Here is a 22,406-nt window from a genome sequence, read left to right as displayed (position 1 = left end):
TAACACTGAATAGTTGCTTTAAGGTGGAAAATAGGTGGCACGATAGATTATAATCAACAAAAATAATGGTGCATCTTTTTGAAGTATGCAGAAAAATTTCCAAAAATAGCAGAGGTATTTTTCTTTTTTTGGGGATTAAGACTACTTTCTACTGCATCAAGCTGCCTACAAATGTTTGCTACATAAACATTTCGGGTTAGGATTTCAAGAAGAAAACAAAGTGAAATGTTTGTTTTTCACTTTTCTTATATTAATACCAGAAATTTAAAAAAATATGTATCCTTTATCTCTATTTTGAGTAATATTACTCATTTAAACATGAAAAACAAATTGTCGCAATAACGGAAGGCAAGTTATTTTTAACTAGTTACAAACATAAATTTTTTGTAAATTTAATACTATAAGCATTTTAAAAAGAATCTCATAATATGTCGTACTTGTTATGTTGAGTATTATAAAAGAGTCACAATATTGCTCGATAACAGAAAAAAAACCAAGAAAAAAGGTTAAAAAAAGGCAAATCGGGGAAAAATATTTTTTTATTAGGAATATCATGAAAATTTTGACCCTTGCAAAAAGTTTTAGAGCATTAGTACTTAAAATGATCATATATTGTACTATAATGTTACAATACAAGACTATTTATAAATCCTCCAAATTCTTGTTTCAGTACTGCCTTTATGTTCGCTTTTAAGATCACGTAATTTGTGAATATAAAATAAACGTTAAGTCACATTCTTTCAACCAGGGTCCGATTTTGTGAATTTGTGCAAATAGGGTCCGTTATTGCAAAAAAACTTTTTCAGGGAGTTTTTAAATTGTAAAGACATACAATTAAACAATAGAATTAAACAATAGAAGATTATGCTCAACACTATAAAATTATAATTAAAAAATTAAATTTTAAAAAGTAAACAGCAATTGCAGCTACTAAATTAGCGATGCAACATACAAATATTTGGTATTTAGCCTATACTGCTGAACGCAGAATATTCATTTCGGACGAATAAAGGAAGAAGCGTCTGCCGAAGACAAAATTTAGTTCGTTTACATCTGTCTTTCTCCCCCCCCCCTCCTGGGAAGGGTTTTGTCGATTAACAAAACAATAATGAAGATAAACAAATTTGTGAAGGGTCCGATTAAAAGATAAATTATTTTGTGAAGGGTCCGTTTTTATGAAAAGATATTTTGTGAAGTGTCCGTTAACGGACCCAAATTTCTTCTAAATAGACCCCTGACTAACTTACATTAAAAATAATTAAGTAGATTGACATAAATTTTACACAAGAAATCGATACGTACCTTGAGTGCAAATATAATTCGTTCTTCTTTGGTAATTCTGTAACATTAATATAAAATACATATGTAAGTTATTAAGCGTATACATAATATATGAGTGTACATAAATTTGTTTCTAGATCATTATAAATTTTTCTCACCTCAATATAGCTAGCATTGATGTAGTCAGAATGAGGATCGTTTTTAACTTTTCGCAAGACAACACGATAGTCATCATCTACAATAGAAGAAATTAAATAACATTAATGCATGTGGAGAAGAAAAACAAAATTAACGACAATAAACTTCTATTTTTGCAATCAGATACAATTAAAGGGTAATGCAATAGTCCTTTATGAATTGTTAAAACTTCAAAAGAAAAAATACTTTTTTTAAGTTTAAAGAATAAGAAGTTTAAAGGTTGCAATAGACAAATAAATCAGTTCCCAGCTAGCTGGAGTGCTCAAACTTTGGTCGGACACTTTATACCTAACAATATAAAGTTACAATCGTTTCTTGACCATTTCAATCAGAATTTATAGCCGCATAATCAAATGGTATTTATCGCCGATCAATTCTTTACCATTTCTCAATTAACCAGTGAGCTCCAATTTTACACTCATGTTCATAAATTAAGGTTCAGAAACAAAACGAAAGTGATTTATTCATAAAGGGGATTTATTAAACAATAGATAAAAAAAAAACAAAAAATATGGTGTATGTATGATACCATTCCTAAAAACTATGATTTTTAATCCCTGGAGCAATTATAAAAATTATCTCCTTTACAAAAACTTAATATTACATGGTTGGTATAATGATCAATTCATAGTATGGCTTCAGGGTGATGAAATACAGTCTGTACAATGTCTAGGCATGGCGAACAGCAAAATATTAAACTGATCACGGGAATCAGCAAGTAATGCTCTCCGAACTTCGGAACAAATGTAAGAGGTGATTGACGGGCTGTAACTTGTCGGCCAAGCATGTCCCAAACATGCCCTATCAAATCAGGTCAGAATGCTGGCTATATATCCTCATATTGAAGACATTCGTTTACGATGCTTGGCTCGGTGGGGCTGAGGACGGGCATTGTCCTCCGTAAGGACAAACCCATGACAACCCTTAATAAATTAACATGTTGTTCCAGAATGATGTCCCGAAAAATTTAGCCTGACATGGTTCCGATTTGAACATTCAGATCAGTTCTGGAGTCCAGTATAATTCCACCCCGAACTAACTATCTTGCGCCACCATAACGGTGTCATTCGATTATGGTATCAAGTACCCGTTATTACGTGGTGATAACGGGTACCTGACATTCTCCATATAAAACTCCGATCTGAATCAAACTGCAAGCTCAACTTGGACTCGTTGGAAAACATCACGCAAGCCCACTGTGACGATGTTTACATTGCATGTCTCTTATTCCAGGCAAGTCGCTAGCGAAGACAATGAGTAGCAGTGAGTTGAACGCAATTGACAGATTTGTGAGCAATATTTTTCAAACGTCTGTATACGGTTTGCCTTGAAACAGTGGTACCTATGGCTGCAGATAGTTCACGAGACGGGTCAGATGCTATGCTCAGTCTGCTTCTTTTAGCAATTACTACCAAATAACGGTCTTGCTTTGGCGTTGTAACTAGGGAAGCGACCTGTACTGTAACGTCTACTGATATTTCCAACATCTTGGAATCATTGTAAAAGCCTACATATGCCGCTTTGGGCAATTCCAAGTTCCTGGAATGCTACCACCTGAGTACGCCCGCATTCCAGGTAGCCAATAATTCTAACAAGCAAAAAATCCTCCACATGCGTCCTCTGTGTCAGAAATATTCGGTTATAGCATTGAGCGGCTTACAGAACGCTTGTGAACAATTTTACTTCTTTGCCACCATTCCTTATAAGCCTCTATCTTACATTCTCGTCATTGTGACGTACTATCGTCTGGTGTCTTCCTGTAATTTGCATATTATTCTCGAAGACGTTTGTGATAATTCTACAGATGAAATTTTACTATAGGGTTCAATTTCCGTGTGATTCTGAATTGCCAAAAATTTACGAATACGAGGTAACTGGAGCTCTGTACCGGATGACAATTTAAGTTTCAATTATTTTCTGACCATTACAAACGGATTTTTTGTTGCTGAATCGAATACTTCGTCAATCATTATTCCGACATCCCTCCGACGAGCTAAAGAGCTCAAATTTCAACTGGAGATCTATGCTTGATACTAATACAAGTTACAATTGTTTCATAAATAAAGCTAGCAAAATTCACAACCTCATTCCGAGATTAAAAAACCAGACACAAAACTAAAAAAATAATTATAATAATAAAATAAAAAATAACATTTTAAATACACGGATTTTCAAGAAGACTAAAAAAAGATAAATTACTTTTATTTTTGTCACTTCTAAAACGAAAAACGTTAGAGCGAATCACTATCGTAATTTCACTGCTATCACAATTGAAAATCCCCCACATGAAGTTTTAAATTTTAAACCTGGCAAAAATAAAATAATTTTCTACTCTTTAGTCCATTGGAAAAACTTTGTATTCAAATAAAAAAAATTGTTTTATTGTTAAAAAAAATTAAACATCAGATTCTTATTTAAGTAGAAAAGGAAGAACTTTTGAAAGTGAAATTTTGGAGAAAGTAGATAAAAGAATAATTATTTGTGGTGAAAGCTCAACAACGAGGCTCTTCTTTTCATGTCAAGGTGATTTAATAAAAAACCGTGTGCGCAACAGTTCTGTTTCCTAGATTTTTGGTCGTGGGCGGCAAATACCTACTCATTGATTACTATGTATGGAAATAGGTCTTTTCCATTAGTAAAGATAATGTTGTAATGTGTTGTAAAGGAGCAAAAATATCACTTTCTCTAACACAAAGAATTAGAAAGGAAACAAGCCTTATTAGAAAGTGAAAAAAAGTATCCTAAATTTAAAATTTGTAAAAAAAAGTTTTATTATTAATTTTTTATTTCATAAATTATTTAAATTTCCTGCAATTTAATTTTTAAAAAAAGTTTTTCTCTTCTATATGTTATATAAAATGCGTTGATATTAAATGTAAAGAAGACATAGTATTTATTGTGCATTTAAAAATAAATAACTTTTTTTTCTTAACCCGTTCAATTCCAGGGAGTAAAAACAAGTAAAAACTTCCAAAAATAAAAATCTGATAATCAAGTTGCTTGCCATAACTTTAATGCTTGTATTTATTTTTAAAATGCAACTTAATTTCCTTTAAATTTCTAAATAAAAATCACATAGACTCAAATGTGAACAGTTGTTATGAGTTAAAAATATTATTTCCACGCTTAAAATAATTTTATATGTCAATTTTCCTTTTATAAGTTTTTATATTAAAGTTAAAACACTAACCAATGTTAAAAGAATTCTCTTTAAAATTAACATAACTGACTCATTCATCAAAACACGCGCTTCATTATGTTGCAAAATCACTGTAAATTCATTTATAAATCGAAATATTTTAAATTTTAATATTAACAGTATTTAAAATCTAGACTTTAAAGTTTTACAGTAAACAAAAAGTTATTAAATATTTTTAAGCCAATAATAAATTTTAACAATATTAAATTATTAAAGTACAATATATTTGTTACAACTATGCATATGTACTTACAAGGTAATAAGTCTGGATATCTATTTTTCGGTCTGTTTTCTATTTTCATTCCCACGTTGCATGGCTTCTGAGGTCCTGATCGCAATAGCTGGGGAAAAAATAGAAACAGTGTCACATTACTAATTGAATATTCTCTTCAATTGTAGAAATAGCGTTTAGATATTTTCAACAAAATATGTCAAACTAAGCGGTATGAATGTTTCCACTAAAGTGTAGAAATCAGTAATTCTACAAATTATCATGGTAATAGGGCAGAATTAAAGTGCCTAAAATTGTTTCATTTCTAAAACTATCTAGGTATTTTGTAAATTACCTATGTAATCTGAATATTACCTACCAGGTTAAAGTAAAAATAAGATTTTCGATGGAACAACAGTAACGTTTCTATATGCTTAAATTAACATAGTGTTGCTTATTTTTTGATTTCTAGAAAACACAATCTACAAAATCAAACAGAATTGATAGAATCAATCATTAATCACTTTAAACACTGTTTAAAGGTTTATTACTATGAAGAAAGAAAGTAACATAATGTATATTATTCATTTTGCGATATCTAAAGAATCAAGTTAATCAACAAACTAGTTGATAGAATCCATTCTCGATCAACTAACAAACTCAGGGGTCTGGCCAGACATTTTGTAAAAGGTCCTGTTTTTGTAAAAATGTGAAAAAACTATTCATAATTTGTGAATATAAAATAAGCCTTAAGTCCCATTCTTTCAACTAGGGTCCTGCTTTTGTGAATTTGTGTAAATAGGGTCCTGTTATTGCAAAAAACCTTTTCAAGAAGGGTCCGATTAAAAGATAAATTATTTTGTGAAGGGTCCGTTTTTATGAAAAGATATTTCGTGAAGGGTCCGTTAACGGACCCAAATTTCTTCTAAACAGATCCCTGAAACTATAATATAAAGTATCAAAGGATTTATGCTTTTATAGTCAAAAAAATTTATATAATTTTATTTATATAATTTGCGATAGTTAAAGAATCAAGTTAATCAACTAACTAGTCGATAGAATCCATTCTCGACTAACTAAAAAACTATAATAGAAAGCATCAAAAAACTTAAGCTTTTATAGTTTAAAAAAATTGACAAAATTTTTTATATTTAATTTCTGATAGTTAAAGAATGGCTGGGTCACATCTTTAGAAGGGATGATGGTGACCCAGTTAAGAAGATGACTTTTGGAAAATTTACAGGTGACCGAAAAAGTGGAAGACCAAATGCCAGATGGATTGATTCTGCGGAAAAAGATCTTAAAACCATGGACATCAATAGATGGAGAAACTGTGTCTGATCGAGCCAGATGGAAAAGACTAGTTTACATGGCATTATTAGCTAAATAAGGAACACATTGCCGGCTTTCAAGCCTTAATATCGATTTTTATTTTTTATTCAAAGCGTTTTATTTTATTAAATGAAATGAATAACCAATGAGTAACATAGTTGCTAGCATCATTTCTGGAGATATGAGCTTCTTTAGTTTTTGATCTATGATGGTAAACATCGTCACTTAGCTAGGTTTAACTATAGCTTAGCGAGATTATAGTCAATTATTTGCCAAGTAGTTTCAATCTTTTTGTCGGATTTATTTGAGAAATTGATCATGGCATGTTAAATATTAAGTAATTTCTATCCTCTTCACAGACTGAACGAGAATAATGATTGTCCTCGATTATTCGCAAGTAATTTCATTCTTCTCGTCCGAATGATTTGACAAACTGATCATAGTCTATTAAATATTAAGTAATTTCTATCCTCTTCACAGACTGAACGAGAATATTGATTGATCTCGATTATTTGCCAAGTAATTTCTATCTTCTTGTCGGATTGTTTTGACTAACTGATCACGTGAACTGTTATAAAAATCATTTATGTTTTTAATTATAGAACGATTTATATATAGTAAAATTTATTGTAGAACAGAATAAAATAAACAGGGCTAAATCAAAATATGACAAAACAGAACTGAAATCTACGATAAAATATTTAGAAAAGCAACAACTCGGTTTGGGAGTTTATTAATAGTGTCTCTAAATTTTTTATTACAAAATGTTATATATAACATATTTATTTCGCAATTTTGTGGGAAAATAAGATAAATTCAGTATTCTTTATCAGGGGTCTGTCCAGACATTTTGTGAAAGGTCCGTTTTTCGTGAAATTGTGAAAAAATTACTCACATTCTTTCAACCAGGGTCCGCTTTTATGAATTTGTGCAAATAGGGTCCGGTTATTGCAAAAAACTTTTTCAAGGACTTTTTAAATTGTAAATAGATACAAGATTATGCTCGGCACTGTAAAATTATAATAAAAAAATTAAATTTTCAAAAACAAACAGCAATTGCTGCTTCTAAATTAGAGATGCAACATTTGATATTTAGCCTATACTGCTGAACGCAGAATATTTATTTCGGACGAATAATGGAAGAATCGTCTGCCGAAGACAAAACTTAATTCGTTTACATCCATCTTTGTTTTCTGCCCTGGGAAGGGTTTATTCGATTAACAAAACAATAATGAAGATAAACAAATTTGTGAAGGGTCCAATTAAAAGAAAAATCATTTTGTGAAGGGTCCGTTTTTAAGTTAAAATATTTTGTGAAGGGTCCGTTTTTATGAAAAGATATTTTGTGAAGGGTCCGTTACCGGACCCAAATTTCCTCTAAACAGACCCCTGTTAATGATATCAAATTTCTAGCCATTCGCGAATTTAAAACAAGGCTGAAAAAAGTTTTGTAGCAGGCATTAGAGACGAGACGGGTTTGTCTACTGAAAAATGGTCTCGGGCTTGGGGAGAGGGCTCAGATTCACGATAAAATTTTCTTAAATTTTTGCTACTTATTTTAAACAAACATTTGATTGAGTTACTGAGTAAAAAAAATTTACAGCGACAGCTACTTCTGTTCAGTGCTATTGCTTTGTGAAGCTAGCGCTAATTGTCAAACGAGTTTTATTTAACCTACGATTTTGATTTTTTTTTAAGTCATCTTGAAATTTCAGTTGGTTCCTCTTCACAGGTTAGCGATAGCAAAGGTTTTCCCTTGTTTAGATATCAAAGGCCAAGTGATGAGACCCCGAATTTTAGCCTTTATCCGACGTATATCTTCGGGTGGATTCTAATTTTAAGTAATCCCTTGTATATCAAGCTCAGGTGGGCTCGGATTAAAATTCTTAAGGCTCAGAGCTACAAAAACCAGCCCGAGATAATCTCTGGAAGGCATCCAACAAAACATACCAAACCTACACTGTTACACGACACGTTTTATGACTTTTAGGATACTGAAAACTGCATACCAAACACGCATTCTAACAGCCAGCGGCGGTCTATAATTGAAAATGAAAAATAAGTTAAAATTTAAACGACATATATTAGTTAGTTAACTCTTCTAAAAAAGTATTGGGACACTTCACTAGTCGGAAGGATAATTTTGTAACTTTTATACATATTTTTTTTTTTTAAAATTAACACTATGACAACTTTAAGCGCAGTAACTGTGTGATTACTTAACTCGAAATTTCACTTAAATATTTTAGGTTTAAATTACTAAGATTGAAAGAATAATCTTAACGTAATGACATACGGAGAAAAAATTATGGTTAAATTAACGTACTGTATTGTAATGACATTTCTGTTAAGACAAAAAGCCATAAACATAAATATACACTATTTCAATCGTTTAATTGATAATTTTCCCGTACATATGGCAATTTACCGAAAATTCTGGTTCTAAAAATTATAGTTCTTATTACCACATATTCAGTACAAGCACACATTCACTGAATGTTTAAAAAAAACATCACACATTCAGTAAAAAATACTGATTGGATCGAATAAATGGCTTTAATGCCATACTCTCGTGATAAAAATTAACCAAATTTTACCACAGATAAAACAATATTTTATTGTTAATTTTATCAAACTCATTATACCAAGGCAGTTCGGTAAAAAGTACCTTTGTAGAGCTAGAAACATGCTAACTTTTAGCATGTTTTTGCAGTTTTGATAATGATTTTTGTTCTCAGTTGCAGTTTTTGTACAAAAAGTATGCGTTGCCCTTTAGTCGTCTCAATTTCATTGAAGATTTTTACTTAATTTTTTTTCCGTATAATGTATACAAAAAAATTTAAGTTCACTAAATATCTAAATAAAAATAAATAATTCGCGTTACATGTATCAAACTACTCATATTAGGAGCATTGCGACTAATTTATTTAAGGCAAATGAAATCCGTCAGTTCCTGTTGAAATTTCGTAGTTTCGCAATCAACAACTGAATTGCCTAATATAGATTCGCATTTTCTCCCTGCAGCTGTTTTAATACAAACCAAGCTTAATTCTATACTTTAATAAATTTTTATGCCAAGATACTAAACTTACGCGACAGTGAACATGATAACAAGGAATGAACTGAAAAAACTAAATGAATGAGAACGTTGAAAACAATAGGAAAATAAACACTCAACTTCAATTTTCTAAGAATTACCTTGACAATTTTCATAAGAAATTACTTATTGCAATTTCAGATGATTTTTGTGTGAAATGTAAAAAACTCTCACTTATAGTCGCATTAACCCTCTGACGCAGAATTTGTATTAAATATATTTTTCATACTCTTTTCCTTAATTTATATTTATGTCAAAATAAGTGAAAAATATTATATTTAGCATTTCATTAATATTAAGGTTATGAAATACACCACGAAACACCGGTGACTTTTTCTGTGTTATTCATTGAAATTTCTTTAATTTTGCAAAATCAATTATTGATTAATTTTTGAATATGAATGAACAAAAATATTTACAAATTACTTTTTTTTTATTTTATATTTTAATACAAATATCATTCCGATAATTTAATAGATTTTTTAGTAACTATTAGACTGTTTTTTATAATTAAAAAATACCAAAATATAATTTTGCTTGTAATTAGAGAGTTAGAAAAAATGACATAAAAGGGTAAAAGGTGTCTCATCTGCGTCAAAGGTTAATCTTGCCAAGTTTTTTTTCCCCGGCACTATAATTTTGAGCGATGATGACAGCCTATCTCTTTTAGCAATATTAGTTGTTCTTAATACAATGCGTTCTACTTCATAATAAAATAAATATATCTAAGCGAGGCCTAAAGCACATTAATTTCATAAAATATAATTGATAATTAATAGCCTGGTCGGTAGGGCGCTGGGCCCATATCCAAGAGGTCGTGGGTTCGATCCTCGCCGGCCGAAGACTCCCCATGCAGTAAATGGTGACTGATGCACGTTAAATCTGTCGAGTCTCAAAGTCCTCCATGTTCCCACAACAAATCAATACCTCTGGGGGTACTGATCCAGGAGTTTCCTTGTCTTTTGGATTGGTTCAAAATTACAAGGCTACGGAGTTGAACGTTAGTAATCGTAAACCCATGAAATTGGGTCGGCTGTTCAACGACGGTTATAAAATAAAATAAAAAATCATACTATTAAGAGCCGTGGTGGCTCAGGGGATAGACCTTTCGCTTTCCAATGAGGTAGACCGGGTTCGAATCCCAGCGATGGCTTGTCGATGAGAATTCCACACCCGGCTGGCACAGACCACAGTGCTAACGTAAAATATCCTCAGTGGTAGACGGATCATGTATTAGAGTCCCCTTGCCGTTAGCAGGGGTCTGTCCAGACATTTTGTGAAAGGTCCGTTTTTCGTGAAATTGTGAAAAAATTACTCACATTCTTTGAACCAGTGTCCGCTTTTATGAATTTGTGCAAATAGGGTCCGTTATTGCAAAAAAAAAAAAAACGTTTTCAGGGAGTTTTTAAATTGTAAAGATATACAAGAATATGCTCAACATTGTAAAATTATAATTAAAAAATTAAATTTTATAAATAAACAATTGCTGCTTCTAAATTAGAAATGCAACATACAAATATTCGGTATTTAGCCTATACTGCTGAACGCAGAATATTAATTTCGGACGAATAATTTAAGAATCGTCTGCCGAAGACGAAACTTAATTCGTTTACATCCATCTTTCTTGTTTTCTGCCCTGGAAAGGGTTTATTCAATTAACAAAATAATAATGAAGATAAACAACTTTGTGAAGGGTCCGATTAAAAGAAAAATCATTTTGTGAAGGGTCCGTTTTTAAGTTAAAATATTTTGTGAAGGGTCCGTTTTTAAGTTAAAATATTTTGTGAAGGGTCCGTTTTTATGAAAAGATATTTTGTGAAGGGTCCGTTAACGGACCCAAATTTCTTCTAAACAGACCCCTGGTCAGGCTAAACGTCGGAGGTTTTCCTTTCCATGTAACACAAATGCAAGATGGTTCCATCGAAATATCTTCAAGCCACAAAGGCAAATTTCTCCCAATACTTGATCATGAAGTTTTCTTGTCTTCTGGATTGGGTTCAAAATTACAAGGCTACGTTGTTGAACATTAGTAGCCGTAAACCCAAAATTGCGTCGGATGTTCAACAACGGTTATAAAATAAAATTTTACTATTAAGAGCCGTGGTGGCTCAAGGGAAAGAACATTCGTCTCCGAAATAGGTGACCTAGGTTCAAATCCCAGCAGTATCTGGTTAATAAGAGTTCTTTTCTGGCTCGCACCGACCACAGTGTTAACGTAAAATATCTTCAATGGTAAACGGATCAAGAGTTAGAATTTCCCTACCGTCGGGCTAACGTGGGAGGATCTCCGCTCCATGTAACTCAAATGCAGGATAGTTCCATCAAAATATCCTCCAGGAAGACTAATTCGCCCCAACGTTTGATCCATGAGTTCCCTTCTCTACTGGATTGCGTCAAAAATTACAAGGCTATAGGGTTGAACACTGATAATCGTTAACTTATTAATGGATCAGCTGTTCAACGCCGGTAATAAAATACAAAAGAAAATCATACTATCAATATCAGGGGTCTGTTCAGACATTTTCTGAAAGGTCCGTTTTTGTAAAATTGTGAAAATATTACTCGTAATTTGTGAATATAAAATAAACGTTAAGTCATATTCTTTCAACCAGGGTCCGCTTTTGTGAATTTGTTCAAATAGGGTCCGTTATTGCAAAAAAACCTTTTCAAGGAATTTTTAAATTGTAAAGACATGCAAGATTATGCTTAAAACTGTAAAGTTATAATTAAAAAAATAAGTTTTAAAAAATAAACAGCAATTGCAACTACTAAATTAGCGATGCAACATATAAATATTTGGTATTCAGCCTATACTGCTGAACGCAGAATATTCATTTCGGACGAATAAAGGAAGAATTGTCTGCCGAAGACAAAATTTAGTTCGTTTACATCTGCCCTTATTTCCCCCCCCCCCTTCCTGGAAAGGGCTTATTCGATTAACAAAACAATATTGAAGATAAACAAATTTGTGAAGGGTCCGATTAAAAGATAAATTATTTTGTGAAGGTTCCGTTTTTAAGTTAAAATATTTTGTGAAGGGTCTGTTAACGGATCCAAATTTCTTCTAAACATACCCCTGAATATTATATCTTAAGTGCAATCAATACTAATTATCTAACACGTACTTAAATGAATTCATATTCATTTAATTCAACCAATACCCAATGGTAAAATAAAAGAGTTTAATATTCTTGAAACATCCGCTAAATTAACTGACGATGTTTAGGCGATCTATTCACAAATTCCTGTGATTAATAAATGATTCACTTTCACATACTTATTGATAGGTACTTCCCAAAACACGTATCACTACAATGATCCTTTGTATGACATTGAAAACACCAGACTTCACGCATTGTTTAATGCCCTTGAACGCATAAGTCACATGATAAAATAGAAATAATTGCTTCCTTAAACTATCAGGAAGAAATATAAACAAAGAAACATTTAAAAAAAAATCCTAAAGTAAGAATTTTTATAGTTAAATGGATGCTTAATAATACTTCTTTAAAGCGAACAACACTGAAAAAATTTCAGAATTTTTTTTTAATTTTATTTATTTATTCTTATTTTTATATAATTAGCATTTGTGAAAACAAAGTTTTAAAAATGTAATTCAAAACTCTACAGAATGAGAAAAAAACGGCGCTTTCAAATCGATTACATATGCTTTGCTTCATTTATTAAAATAAACGATGATTGTGGGTAGCGGTTTTAATTAAACTCATACTCAAGTTTAGAGTTTAATTTATAGATCAATTTTAAATTATCAGACTAAATTTTATGCTTCGACTATTCATTTATCTTTTTAAGAGGAAAATAACAAATAAAAGAAACTAAAAATGATTTCAAATTCAAGGGATGTAATCTTTATAACAAAATGCATTAAATATTTTTTTCAGTTGAATTGTTTAGTTCAGTGAATCAGACAGATTTCTTTTTCTTTCGATTATTCATTTCTTATAAAAAAAATTAAAAAATATCCGGAATAAATAATAGGATGTCGATAAGCTTCTTATACAGGACACAGCTCAAAGTGCGTATTTAAGAAAATGAACACAGTTCGAAATGTTTTTTGAGATGTGTTCATTTTCTTAAATACGCATCTTAATGTCCATTTTCTTAAACACACAATTTGAGATTTGTCCAGAATAAGAAGTTTGCCGACGAGGAACTAAATATAAGTTTGAAATCAGAATACAATTTTCGTTAAATATTTCTCTATTTAATTATATTAATTTATAGACAATTGAAATTTTTTTTTTAAAATTGAAGTCATACCCCAAAAGATCAATTTCAGTGTATCAGTTCTGTGTTCCGTATACTCAAATTAATTTTTTGGAGTATCAGTTTAATTTTTTTCTTTCGATTAAAAATTTTTTAATGATAAGAAAAAACTGATTAATAACAAAAACTAAAATTGCTTTGAAATCAGATAATAAATATAACAAATGCGTTGTTTAATAAAATGAATTTAGTAGGCAATAGAAGTATCTATTTTTCAAATTGGAACCGTACTCAAAAAATTTATTTCTTGAATATCAGGGTGGTTTTAAAAAAATTCTTACACTGTTCGATTAAATATATCATTAAAAAAGAGAAATATCATTAGCAGAGGCCTGTAACAGTATAAACTTTACTTAATAATTAATGTTAAGGTCATTTTCGAGACCATCTGATGTATGCATGAGAAATATTTTTTCTTTTTTGAATATTAGACATTAATTGCTTTTTTTTATAAACTGAGCATTAGTAGATATTTTCAAGTATAAAACAATATGAAATTATCTGAAAATATTAAAAAGAAAACAGTATATTTAAAAAATTTGTAGAAAGGAATTTTAATGTGTCTGTCCAAAACAAATTTATAATGTTTTACTCAAAATTGCCTTCCACACGAAAAAAAAAAATTCTGGTAAAATTACCGTTTCTGGTCAATTACATTTCCGTTAAAGAAATCCATAATTCTGGTTGAAATACCAAAATATATGGTATTTAAACTATTAATTTGGTAATTTTTCCATTCATATGCGAACGGTTTTCCGGATATTCAAAATAATAGTACGTATATAAATATAATAGTACATTTACATAAAATATATAAATATAATAATAATAGTGTATAATATAATAATAATAGTATAATAATAGTATATAAATATAATAGTACATTACGTATATAAATATAATAGTATATAATAGTACATTTACTAAAAAATACAAAACTGAAAAGCAAATTTAATCCAATAATTGGTTTTTATACCATGCTCTAAAATATCATAATAAAATTACCATATTTAATCACACATTATTTTGCGGCTAATTTTATCACATCACTACCAAAGCCATTCATTAAAAATTACCAAATTTTTTTTGTTCCCATTGAGCCAGAAACATGATAAATTTTACCATTTTTTGGTAGTTTTGACCATATTTTCTTACTCAGTGAGGAAACGAAACATTTTAGTACGTCATATTTAAAACTTGTATTATAAATTACATTAAAAAAAAAAGGCCATATGAAATTTTATAAAGATATATTTTTTGCATGACTAAATACCACTTACGAAAATGGATGCTACCATGCACTTATTAAAGGTTTTTTTAACAACGTAATCATAAATAATTTATGCATGACAACACGTTTTTTAGATTACTCAAAAGACTACTTCAAACGGAAATGAAATTCTATGTTTGGTTGATGAAACCGAAACATTTTGGTGAATTGCTTATTTTACTACTTTATTACAGTTAGATGTCTGTTATAGTCTGTTACTTTATTACATTTAGATGTCTGCTATAATAGAAATATTTATTTATTCTACAAGTAAAAATTTATTTATTCTGCAGTCTTATTGCTACTCAGTCAAAATCCAATATAATTTTAATATTTTTATCATTTAGATTTCTGAATTTATTAAAATTTAAAATCAACATAATATTAATAATATTAAATTTACATAGGAAGTATTTTTGTCTTGAATACGTAAAAATAATAGGAATTATGGTATGTGACACTTTTCATCGTATCGGACCAAAAAAGTATCAAATAAAAATAATTTAAAAAAAAGAACTTTATGAAACACATTTAAATAGTATAGAAGAAGTTTATATGTTTAATTATTTTTATGAATTATTACATATTATCTTACCAGGGGTCTGTCCAGACATTTTGTGAAAGGTCCGTTTTTGTAAAATTGTGAAAAAATTACTCGTAATTTGTGAATATAAAAAAAACGTTAGGTCACATTCGTTCCACCAGGGTCCGTTTTTGTGAATTTGTGCAAATAGGGTCCGTTATTGCAAAAAAAAACTTTTCAAGGAGTTTTTAAATTGTAAAGACATACAAGATTATGCTCAAGACTGTAAAATTATAGTTAAAAAAATTAAATTTTAAAAAATAAGCAGCGATTGCAGCCACTAAATTAGCGATGCAACATACAAACATTTGGTATTTAGCCTATACTGCTGAACGCAGAATATTCATTTCGGCTGAATAGAGGAAGCAGCGTCTGCCGAAGACAAAATTTAGTTCGTTTGCATCTGTCTTTCTCCCCACCCCCTTCCTGGGAAGGGTTTATTCGATTAACAAAACAATAATCAAGATAAGCAAATTTGTGAAGGGTCCGATTAAAAGATATATTATTTTGTGAAGGGTCCGTTTTTAAGTTAAAATATTTTGTGAAGGGTCCGTTTTTAAGTTAAATATTTTGTGAAGGGTCCGTTTTTATGAAAAGATATTTTGTGAAGAGTCCGTTAACGGACCCAAATTTCTTCTAAACAGACCCCTGCTTACATACAATGACAACCAGTTTTTTCAATGGTGGAAAAAACCGCAGGAAAAAAAGATATGGAGAAAAAAAATCGTCCAGGAAGAAATTAGTTTCTTCCAAATGGAATAAAATGATGAAATTCTTTTTCCAAAGAGAAATATCTAGTAATTGGAATAAATTGGAATAAAAAATAATATTAATGAATTTCTTAAACAATTAAAATAATCATAGTTCGTCAATACTAGTAAAGTAATAAAGTAAAATCTAATTTTATTATTATAAAAAAATAGTTAAAATATCATAACTAAATTTTATTAATACTATTTGTATATTAAACCTACACACTACTAATAGTTGAAAATTAAAATGCATACCAAATTTATAATTACAAACAGCCTATAAATTTTTATCATCAAATATTGTTTAGAATGAATGAATATCACACCAATTCTTAGATAATATGTTACATAGATTTAAAAATAGCGTATAGAACTCAAATTAATAATATGAAAATAGTTTATTTTAAAAAAAAATGTAGATGCGAAAAACTTAACTGTCTCGTGCTATACTAAATTTAACTGTTTTAATCTATTCTTGTAATAATTATGGCTAAACAATTGTACTGTTCATTTTTAGTTTCTTCCAAACAAAATGCAAAGCCTCTTTTTCCAAATAACACAGAATTTTCAAAATGATCCCTCAAAAACTATAAATGCTTCCTTTTTTTCTGATAAATTATAATAATACATGCTATAAAATTACAAAAAAAAAAATAGAGTTAATATAAAAAGCTCGAAAAAAAAAGGAAAGAAAAATCTTATAATAGAGATAAACCAAAGGTTAAGCAAACGGAAACGCATGATAGCGGAAATTGAAGGCGTGGCCGAAATCTCTCGGAAGTTAATAAAAAAATTCCAGTGTCCAGAATTCGAGGAAATGGATCTCTGATCCGGAAAAAGGAAGAAGAATACACCTACCCCAAACTGCTCCTTGAATCCACCAGACTCGGACATGGTCTTTACATAACGCTCCAAATCTTCAACTTTCACTACATATTGCCTCTCTGTCCCAGGAGGGGACTCATAACTTTCTATTTCCAGAGTCATCTTTATTTTTTGACCTACAGAAAAGTAATAAGTAAATGGAATGACTAAGAATAAACATATAAGAGTGGACATGCATATGTTATAGATAAAGTGTTGAAACCTCTTATTCTACATATTATCTAGTTAATATGTTGATTAACTAGGGTGATCCATGCAGAAGCAAAAAAGTTTCATTTCTGTTATTACCTAGGTCAGCGGTTCCCAATTTTTTTTCCGGCTGTGGAACCCTACATAATCACATTCTTTTGGCGGAAACCCGAGACTTGATGCTACAGCTTATCTAGCTAATATGCTGATTAACTAGGTTGATCTGTGGAAGTGTAAAAAAGTGTTTCATTTCCGTAATTACCTAGGTCAGCGGGTTCCCAATTTCTTCGGTTGTGGAACCCTACATAATCAGATTCTTTTGGCGGAACTCCGAAACTTAATGAATAACTTTTATTAACTATTGTGAACATATAAATTAACGAAAGACTTATAATTATTTCAAAAATATGCAATGATCTAAATTTTATTAATTATTTTGAAATTTCTTTCGGTTGTGGAACACCAAATAATTGCTTTCTTTTGGCGGAACTCCGAAACTTAATGAATAACTTTTATTAGCTATTGTGAACATATAAATTAGCGAAAGACTTATAACTATTTTTAAAATATACAATGATCTAAATTTTATTAATTATTTTGAAAATGTATAGAGAATAAATGAAGAATCAGGGGTCTGTCTAGGTTTTTCTGAGAGGTACCTATTTTGTGAAAATTTAGACATAATTTGTGAAAAATTAAAAATTATATTAAAAAATAAACACAAAAATATGGATTTATCATTTCTTAAGGGATACAAAAATAAAATTTAAAGAGAAAGTATTTTGTGAAACTACCGTTTTTCCTAAAATTGAATTTGTGAAACTACCGCTTTTCCTAAAGTTGAATTTGTGAAGGTACCGCTAAACGGTAGTAAATTCGTCCTGGACAGACCCCTGAGAATGAAATTTTTTTAATCATATTGCTTTATCAATTTTAGTCTTAAAATTGGGTCTAACGTCAGATAGTTGAATTTACAGGTTTGGTGCAGAATCTAGTCTAGTTATTAATTTGCTTTTAATGCTTGCATAAAACGAAAATTGAATATGGTTTCCATTAAAATGAAGAAGAAAAAAAAGGAATATAAAATTTGAGAATATTTCTCAGCAGATATACTTCTTCATTGTTGAATTTGCTTTCTTTTTTTCAATACGAAATACAAACGGAATTTTTCATAACTGCATATCCTTCATCATAATTCCTTTATTGTTAGTATTAGAAAAACATAGTTTTGAAATTTCTTTTTTCACAAGTATTTCTATTAAATACTTTCATAAAAAAAACGGAAATATTACAAAATAATGAATTATTAGCTGAATAAATTTAATTACAAGTTTCGAAAATCTTAACTGGTTAAAAAAAAAAATCCTATCTATCGGAACCCCTATGACCCTTAAACGGAACACCATTTGGGAACAACTGACCTACGGGATTGGATTTGATCTACGGAACTGATCAACTGATTTACGGCAGTATCGACAGGATCTGCACATTACCTACGGTAAAAACATTAAAATAAAAATAAGAAATTTACTGGGACAACAGCAATGTTATTCATTTACTTTCAGTTATCTAAAAAGTCAAATTACTACAACAATCAATCAACGCATTAGTTGATATAGAACTAATCCTCAATAACTTCAAAAACTATAATACGAAGGAATTTCAAGGTTTAAAATATCACACTTAAGAAAAATTAACATAATGTCATTTATTTCATTTTTGGTGCCTAATAAATAAACTATCAACAAATTAGTTGATAGAATGATAGTAACAAACTTTTAATCTTTAACGATACGGAGACCCTTACTGGGTAATGCGCTTAATACCTAGAAAATTGAGGTGAAATTTTGATTTCGCACTTTAACGGATCACTAGTTGATCTGCAAATTAGCAAGCTAATGTGCATGTTAATGTTTTCGAACTTTAACGATAACAATCATGGTAAGAAATTATATTTTAAAATATATTGTTTAGTTTTTAGTATCATTATAAACTGTTATAAGATCAATAAAAATTATCTGAATAAGAATGACCGTAAGTACAGAACTCAGAAAAACAAATCTGTTTAGCATTTACATCAATAAATAATTCGTAGAATTTAATAATGGAAAAAATGGCGAACCGTAAGTGAATTATTCTATAGTAGTTTGCCATTTTTAACGAACCGATTCTTTTTTAAGATTACCCAACAGTTCCATATAAACAAAATATTTAAACTAAAAAATTAGTTATCCAGAAGGCTTTTTGAAAAATATTTTTATAACAGACATAATATAGAGTAAATGCGTAAAACATTCTAAAATGATCTTTTAAAAAAACGAGCAGTATTCTTTTACTTTCGCCTGTAAAAAGTAAAAGAATACTGCTCGTTACTACTGGCGAACAAGTGTCAAAAGTAAAGAGAAGAGGATTCGAATTCAAAGGAAGGCACTGGTCCACCCTGGGCTGTCTAGCCAGATATGATGATGATGATTCGTTTACTTTATATCCCATTTCTAACAACCTATATGCAGCGGAACACAGGTTGATTAATTTTCAGGTTGATTGATTAATTAATTATTTGAGGCACTTCACCTATTTTATAATATTTAGAGCACTACATTTAATTTAAATTGTTCACTTCATCAGTTTTATTTTGTTTGGAGCACTCATCTGTAACATATTACTTAAAACACTTAATCTGCTTTAGCTTATTTGGTGTAATTTAATTGTTATAGGTTACTTAGATGTTCTCATTTGTTGAAGGAAGTTGCTTATGTTCTGTTCATACAACTTTGTTATTTTTTATATTCAGGCGAGCCGCACAAGATATTTTAAGAGCGATATTTAGATATTTTAAGTGCACCGTCAACCAAAAAAATTTGTTATGATCTTTTAACTGTTGACCTCATTAAGCATGATGACTGGTCTGTTTTCCCGCAATACACATCGATATTTATCGGTTTTTAAATTACCCTACGCTAAAAATAGCTTTAAAATTTTTAATTAAAAATATGATATTATTGCTCTTAAAATAATCTTGATTTTTCTTATCCTATTATATATCAGATTGAGTAAAAAGTTTTCCGCCAAAAAAATACAATCCTGTAAAATGATAAATAGATAGAAAATCAGCAAAGTTAATGAGGATAGTAATCTCCATTCAAATCAACAATAGTCTGCCAACGTTTTGGCAACTTTTCAATCCCTTCTGCGAAGAACTGGGAGGTGCGCGAGTCCAGAAAGCGATCAACCTCATTTATGACCTCGTCATTTGAACGGAAGATTGTGCCATCAAGATGCAGCTGCAAATGTGAAAACAGAGAGTAATCTGAAGGTGCCATGTCTGGACTGTATGGAGGATGTTGCATCAAATCCCACTCCAGTGTGTTGAGGGTCCAGCCGGTCATTGCACTGACATGTGGCCGGGAGTTATCTTGATGAAAGAGAACCACCTTCCTTCTGAACTCGTTTTTTCGTTTTTCGTGAATGGCATCGCTAACTTTGATTAGCATATTGCTGTATATTATACTGTTGATATCCTGCCCGCTTTTCAGGTACTCCTTGTAGATAATTCCACGACAATCCCACCAGATACAGAGAAGGACCTTCTTGTTAGTTAGCGTTCGTCTTGCAACCGAACCTGCTGATTCCCCGGGTGCTGACCACCCTCCTTTACGGCTAGTATTGTTGTAGTATACCCATTTTTCATCACAGGTCACAATTCTGTCCAGAATGTTCTCTTTCCTTTGATCTCTGAGCAGAACCAAACAGGCCGCTTTTCTTTTGCTCTTGTCTTCAGCAGTCAATTCGTGAGGCACCCAGCGGTTCAACTTAAATGTTAAATTTATGCGTTTGAAGGCATTTACTATTGTTTTTTGGCAAACGTCAAACTCTAACGCAATGGTTCGTGTTGAAACATTTCTGTCTTGATCAATAATTTGCTTTAATTGGTCACAATCAATCTCAATAGGGCGGCCAGAACGTGGTTCATCTTCAATGTTGAAATTTCCACTATTAAACTTTCGAAACCAAACTTTTACTGTATCATAAGAAACAGTATTGAAACCTAAACTTACACACATTTTCTTGTGGCATTCAGTTGCACTGAGTTTATTTCGGAACTCATAGTAAATAATCGTTCTGATCTGCTTACGTGATAGCTCCATTTCAAACACTTTTCTGGTGCACAAAATGATAAAGTTTTGACAAACAAATTACACAGTTGTGCAGTTCCAGCTTTCAGCTTTAAAATGCAAAAGCCCATTTCTGAATAGGTTAACTACCACGGGAATGGCTGCTGCTGGCACGGAGGTATCTCCCCTTGGCGGAAAACTTTTTACTCAACCCGATATATATATATATATATATATATATATACGTATTATGTTTTTATATATAACTAATTAATGTTACGGATGCTAAGAAGGAAAAGAAAGGGCGAAATGAAAAAAAAAAGCTAAGAGCAGCAATAGTTTCAGCAGTCAAACTATATGTTTGTTTTTTTAGAAATAATCAACAATAAATTTTATTTTATAAGAAGGATTAATTATTGTTCACGTGGTTATCATAATATATCATAATAAAACATAATAAAATCAGAAATATATCGTCCGATTGATTTATTCGATCGATCAGACGATTTTTTTTTTAAAAAAAGGCACATTTCCAAAATTTTGTTCTAGTATCAATTTTAAATAATTTTTTGGAATAAAATAATAATAATGATGTTGTGTAAGTGAATTTTTGTTAGAAATTTGTTCACTGATGTCTTTATAAGCTTTAATGTTATGCTTACATAGCAAAAATAGTTTTGATTATGTATTTTTGGATTTACTTTTGAAGGGAAAAAATGCAACGACATTTTTTTTCGCCACATCAATTATGTAAGAAAAAAATTCTAACTCCATGAGCAGGAAAGGAATACTAACAAAAACCCTTTTTACATAAAAACTAGGTCAAAGACCTCAAAATGAGAGCTACCTGGAAAAAAAAGCTAATTAGAAAAAAATAATAATTACAGAAGCTGTTCTATTTTCCTCTCTGATGAACAAACTGACCTGTATTCATGTAAACTGAATTTATAAAATTCTCTGCCACGTAATAGCTAATTTTAATTCTATTTAAAGCAACAAAAAAATTA

At 30.4% G+C, this 22,406-nt stretch overlaps 1 protein-coding gene and 1 pseudogene across 1 annotated transcript in view; both read right to left on the bottom strand.

The window, feature by feature from the left end:
• LOC107439861 (receptor-type tyrosine-protein phosphatase kappa) overlaps nt 1–22,406 on the bottom strand; it is an 82,663-nt gene that overhangs the window by 50,412 nt on the left and 9,845 nt on the right. Inside the window, exons 2-5 of the mRNA XM_043045697.3 lie at nt 17,069–17,211; nt 4,932–5,019; nt 1,440–1,516; nt 1,303–1,339 (exon numbers count right to left, since the gene is read on the bottom strand). Of these exons, the coding sequence (XP_042901631.2) occupies nt 1,303–1,339; nt 1,440–1,516; nt 4,932–5,019; nt 17,069–17,197 (331 nt within the window). The 5' untranslated portion in view covers nt 17,198–17,211. The remainder of the gene's footprint in view (nt 1–1,302; nt 1,340–1,439; nt 1,517–4,931; nt 5,020–17,068; nt 17,212–22,406) is intronic.
• Nucleotides 20,404–21,432, bottom strand: LOC122270028 (histone-lysine N-methyltransferase SETMAR pseudogene; annotated as a pseudogene).

The sequence above is a fragment of the Parasteatoda tepidariorum genome, chromosome 7 (genome assembly GCF_982258835.1).
Source record: "Parasteatoda tepidariorum strain Cologne lab strain chromosome 7, Ptep-v5.0, whole genome shotgun sequence".
In the NCBI taxonomy this organism is placed as follows: Eukaryota; Metazoa; Arthropoda; class Arachnida; order Araneae; family Theridiidae; genus Parasteatoda; species Parasteatoda tepidariorum.
Note: the sequence above shows the minus strand (reverse complement) of the source record. Positions and strands in the feature narration are given on the sequence as shown.